This window comes from Coccinella septempunctata, chromosome 9, assembly GCF_907165205.1.
Source record: "Coccinella septempunctata chromosome 9, icCocSept1.1, whole genome shotgun sequence".
NCBI classification, from domain to species: Eukaryota; Metazoa; Arthropoda; class Insecta; order Coleoptera; family Coccinellidae; genus Coccinella; species Coccinella septempunctata.
Genome location: NC_058197.1, coordinates 3,157,672 through 3,162,844, shown reverse-complemented (window position 1 = coordinate 3,162,844; position 5,173 = coordinate 3,157,672). Strand labels below are relative to the sequence as shown.

Here is a 5,173-nt window from a genome sequence, read left to right as displayed (position 1 = left end):
CATCAACAATCAAATATCTTATTTCAAAATACTTCAAAGTTCCTGCTATACAATTCCTTGTTTTCGCAGGTAGTAATTATGACCAAATCGGTCCGTTGCGGGCGGAAACGTTGAGGGATGGTTTATTGTATTGGTTATACTGTACCTGTGTTATTCTGTACCTGTCACCTAGTCAAAGTAACAAATATTTTACTGTATACTTCAATACGTCAATGGTTTTGAATAGGGTTTTTTTTTGCTTATCAAGAAATAGTAGTCCCGTAGATCAGTTATGGCACATTTTTGGTTTCCATGATTGTTATATATTGTGTGCGCATGATTAATTAATTATCTAGGTTTCCACATGCGTTGGAGAGTTCAGTATTCGAAAAGATTTTATGTTGGTAGTCGAGATTGAGAAATTGTATATCGAATAAATTTGTAAATCACCAAACGTAGTTTTCTTATGGACATGACAATAATCTGGCGACGAGGATTATGGTAAAAATAGTTGGATTGCTTATTCCGGCTTATGAATTTGAAAGAGTATGTTGGACGCAGATGGTGCTGCAAGTTCTCAACCTAGTTCCAGAGGAAGAAGTCCATCCAGTGAAGTGAGAGTGAGCTGGGTGTACGAACTTAACAAACAAGAACTAATTGAAAAACTAAAAACGTATAACGTTACTGTGAGTGAAACTGATAGTGTTGATAACTTACGAAAAACGCTCGTCAAAAAACTTCGTGGAAAAAACGAAACTTTCACAAAGAAGGAACTATACCGGTGCGACATGTCTGATTTTAATAAAATAAGTTTTACCCTAAACAAAGACAATTGGGAAGTTTTTATCGAAAGACTAGAATTAATTTTCGAGTGTCAGTGTATTCCGCCGGAAAGACAAAGTGCAGAACTGTTAACAAGAGTTTGTCAAGAGACTTTCATGTTGTTTCGCAATTTAACTTCACCAAAAAAGGCTAAAGATCTTTCCTACACTGATTTAGTTAATATCATGAACTCTCATCTTCATCCAAAGCCTTCAGAAATTTCCGAAAGGAATAAATTCTACGCCACGAAACAATTACCTTCGGAATCGATACACACATTCCTTACAAAATTGAAAGAAAGATCTTTTTATTGTAATTTCAAGGACCTTGATATTGCTCTTCGTGATCAATTTGTATTTGGACTTATAAATCACGAAACAAAAGTGGAATTATTTCGTCAAGAAAATCTAACATTTCAAAGTGCGGTGAAGATAGCGGAGGATCGAGAAGCAGCTATAAAAAATTCCTTATCAATGAAGTCCGCAGATGCTGTGTCTGAAGATACAATTTTTTACATGAATAAGGCTGGTTCAAAATATTCCAATCATCAACAATACAGAGGAAGGGGAAGCGGAAACGCAGAAGGAAAATTCAAATCTTCGCAACCAAACAACGCAGCCGCGGCTTCCACTTCCAAAGACCAGAGCCAGAAACTCATCAGAGACAATAGACAAAGACAACACGATAACAGGAGCAGTAACTACAGACGAGAAGACAGAAACGGCAGCCGTAGGTCGAATGTGTCAAACAATTCTCAGGTACATATAACCTCAAAAACGCGTAATAATAATAAATGTTATTGTTGTGGTGGATTTAATCATTTCGCAAAAGACTGTAAACTTAGGTGGAAAACTTGTAATTATTGTAATGTAAAAGGTCATATTGATAGAGCATGTCTAAAAAAACAAAACGGAATTAATTTAGTCAATGACAACTTATTAGAAAATGAAGATTTGGATAGTTCTGATTTAGATTTTTATTATATGCAGCAAAACGATTTTACTGAATTTCAGGTAAACAATATTGTGGTAGAACCTCATAGTTTGAAATTAATTATTGATAATAATCAGGTAGAATTGGAAGTTGATACAGGTTCACATGTGACTGTGTTTTCAGAAAAAACGGTAGCTAATTATTTTGCAGCTAAGAAAATCCACAAGGCAGATATTTCATTGTCCAGCTATGACAGAACAAAGTTGAATGTAATGGGTATGTTGACCGATCTTAAGGTGCATTTCGAAGGGGTTGAAGCAAATTTGAAAGCTTACGTTTTGGCAGGTAACGGGAAAAATTTAATAGGAAGGCAATGGCTTCAAGCCTTGGGTATGTGGCCGATAACTTTTAAACCTCAGTTTGCGTTGAATTGCTTGAATGATCATAACAGTATTATTTCACATTTTAAATCAAAATATCCCCAATTGTTTGACAACAGCCCAGGTAAATATAAAGGTAAATCTATTAAACTAACTTTCAAAAAAGATTATCAACCAATTCAATGTAAACCTTATCATGTCCCTTTCGCTTTGAAAGACAAAGTAGATGCAGAAATCGATCGTTTGGTAAGAATAGGTAATTTGGAACAAGTTGAGGTGAGTGAATGGGCTACTCCAGTAGTTCCTGTGGTGAAAGGGGAAGGAGTTCGTTTATGCGGAAATTTTAAATTAACAGTGAACCCTCAAATAATTATTAAAAGATATCCATTACCCTTAAAAGAAAAAGTATTTCAGACGTTACAGGTTGGAACCAAATGGTCCCAAATTGATTTAAAACATGCATTTATGCAATTTGAAGTTGATGAAGATTGTAGAAATCCATTGACAATAATCACACAGAAAGGTTTGTTCAGGTACAAAAAATTGCCAGAGGGTGTAGCCTCCAGCCCAGCAGAATGTCAAGATATTGTTACTGATATTTTGAAAGGTATTCCGAATATTGAAATTTACATAGATAATATTTATTGCACAGGAAAGAATGATTCAGAGCATCTCGATAATTTAGAAAAAATATTTTATAAGTTGAATGAAGCAGGACTTAAAGTAAACGAATCAAAATGTGAATTTTTCAGATCTGAAATAGAGATATTAGGATTCAAATTGGACAAAAAAGGTTTATCACCATCTCCTAGTAGAATTCATTCAATTGTTAATATGCCTTCTCCAAAAACTAAAAAAGAACTTCAAGCATTTTTAGGGTTAGTAAATTTTTACGAGTCATTTTTGTATAAGCGAGCTGATGAACTAAAGGTGTTGTACGATGTTTTGAAAGCGAGCAAATTTTATTGGAATTCTAATTGTGATCAAGCAGTTAATTGGGTAAAGAAGGAATTAGCATCGGATAAAGTTTTAGTTCCATATCAGCAAGATATTACTTTAGTATTGGCTACAGACGCAAGTTACTCAGGGTTGTCAGCTATTTTGTCTCACAGATTTTCAGACGGTACAGAGAGACCAATTGCCTTTGCTTCTAAATTAATACCTCATAATGAATTGCATAGATCTATTCTAGATAAAGAGGCAGCAGCTATAATTTTCGGGTTTAGGAAATTTTATCATTATATTGTTGGTAATGAAATTATTCTTAAAACTGATAATCAACCTTTAAAGTATATATTTGGTAATTCGAAGAAATTGAATATTACAGTTCAGAATAGGTTGTTAAGATGGATATATTTTTTATCGGGTTTCAAATACAAGATTGAATTGATTTCATCATCTAAAAACAGTAATTGTGATGCGCTTTCCAGGTTAGCAGTACGAGATAAGATGGCTGTGTTTGATTCTGAATTAGATGTTATAAACTTTATTGAAAATGGAAGTAATTTGATTGATTTAAATTTGATTAAGCAAGAAACAAAAAAAGATAAGGTTTTATGTGATGTGAAAAGAAAGTTAATGTTTGGATGGGTAGAAAATTCAAATGATATTTCTTTGGAAGAGAAAATGTATTACGATAAGAAAACAGAATTAAGTATTGAGAATGAATGTCTTGTTCGAGGTTCTAGACTAATAATACCAAAAGTATTGCGAAAAACTTTATTGAAATCACTTCACCAGTCTCATTTTGGTATTGTTAGAATGAAACAAGTAGCTCGTTCGTTTTTTTGGTGGCCGGGTTTGGACGATGATATAGAAAAATTAGCAAATGGTTGTGAGTTATGTGTGAAAAATAGAAAACAAAATAACAAAATCAGTACTTTTCAATGGCCATTTCCATCTAACCCATGGTCCAGGTTACACACTGATTTTTTAGGACCTATTCAAGGAAATATGTTTTTAGTCATAGTTGATGCACATAGTAAATGGCCTGAAGCTATAAATATGAAAAATAACACCTCAGCTAGTAAATTGATTGAAGTTTTTGATTCTATTTTCTCAAGGTTTGGATTGTGTGATCATTTAGTCTCAGACAATGGTCCACAATTTGCAAGTGAAGAGTTTAATGAATTTTTGAAATCGTTAGGTATACGGCACACATATTCTCCACCCTATCACCCGGCAACTAATGGAGCAGCTGAAAATTTTGTGGGTACATTTAAAAATAAGGTTTTGAAAATTACAGGAGAGGGTAAGTCGTCATTAAATTTTGCTGTGAATTCATTTTTGTTTGATTATCGTACAATGAAGCATTCGACAACGGGAAAATCACCATCAGATATTATTTTCAAAAGGGAGATTAAAACGAGGTTTCATCTTTTAAGAGAAAATTTAGTCAGTGAAACATCTTTTAAACAATTCAATATGTCAGATAAAAATAAAATAAGTAAAATTGATTTCAAGTTGGGAGACGTGGTTTTAGTAGATGTTTACAACAATAATAAGAGGTACCGAGTTCAAGCAAAAATTGTTGAAAAATTATCACCAGTTACATTTAACTTGTTATGTGATGGAGGACGAATTATAAAAAGACATGTTAATCAAATGTTGAAATTTTTAAATAATGACAATGATATAAATAAAGACTTGAAAGATGATATAAGTATAAGGAGATCTGAACGCTTGAAAAATTTAAATAAATGAAATTAAGATCCAGAATTTCTGTTTATATGTATATTGTAATTAATTATATATTGCATAATAATTGTATAGTATAATGATAATTGATTGTATATTGTATAATAATAGTTAATTCTATTAATTAATTATTTCTATATTACATAAATAAAAAATAAAATTTTGATTGTAAATTATTATTTTGGAATCATATTGTTAAATTGATTTTGATCGTATTTGTGATATTTTTGAAAAAAAAAAAAAAACAAAATTATAAAATTTAAAAAATTAAAATATTTGAATTCTTAGATTAAGATGTTATTGTAATCTCTGATTAAATCAAATTGTACTTATTTAAATGGGGGAGATTGTAATATATTGTG

At 31.8% G+C, this 5,173-nt stretch overlaps 1 protein-coding gene across 1 annotated transcript; it reads left to right on the top strand.

Moving 5' to 3' along the window:
* Positions 1–330: 330 nt before the first annotated feature.
* LOC123320352 lies at positions 331–2,011 on the top strand. Its single transcript, XM_044907650.1, has 2 exons — positions 331–1,814; positions 1,918–2,011. Exons 1-2 carry the CDS (start codon positions 528–530, stop codon positions 1,927–1,929), a joined length of 1,299 nt encoding a protein of 432 aa, XP_044763585.1. The 5' UTR covers positions 331–527; the 3' UTR covers positions 1,930–2,011.
* Positions 2,012–5,173: the final 3,162 nt, after the last annotated feature.

What these genes read in the sequence shown, in the direction of transcription:
- LOC123320352 (XM_044907650.1), top strand. Translation starts at nt 528, where the DNA reads ATGTTGGACGCAGATGGTGCTGCAAGTTCTCAACCTAGTTCCAGAGGA.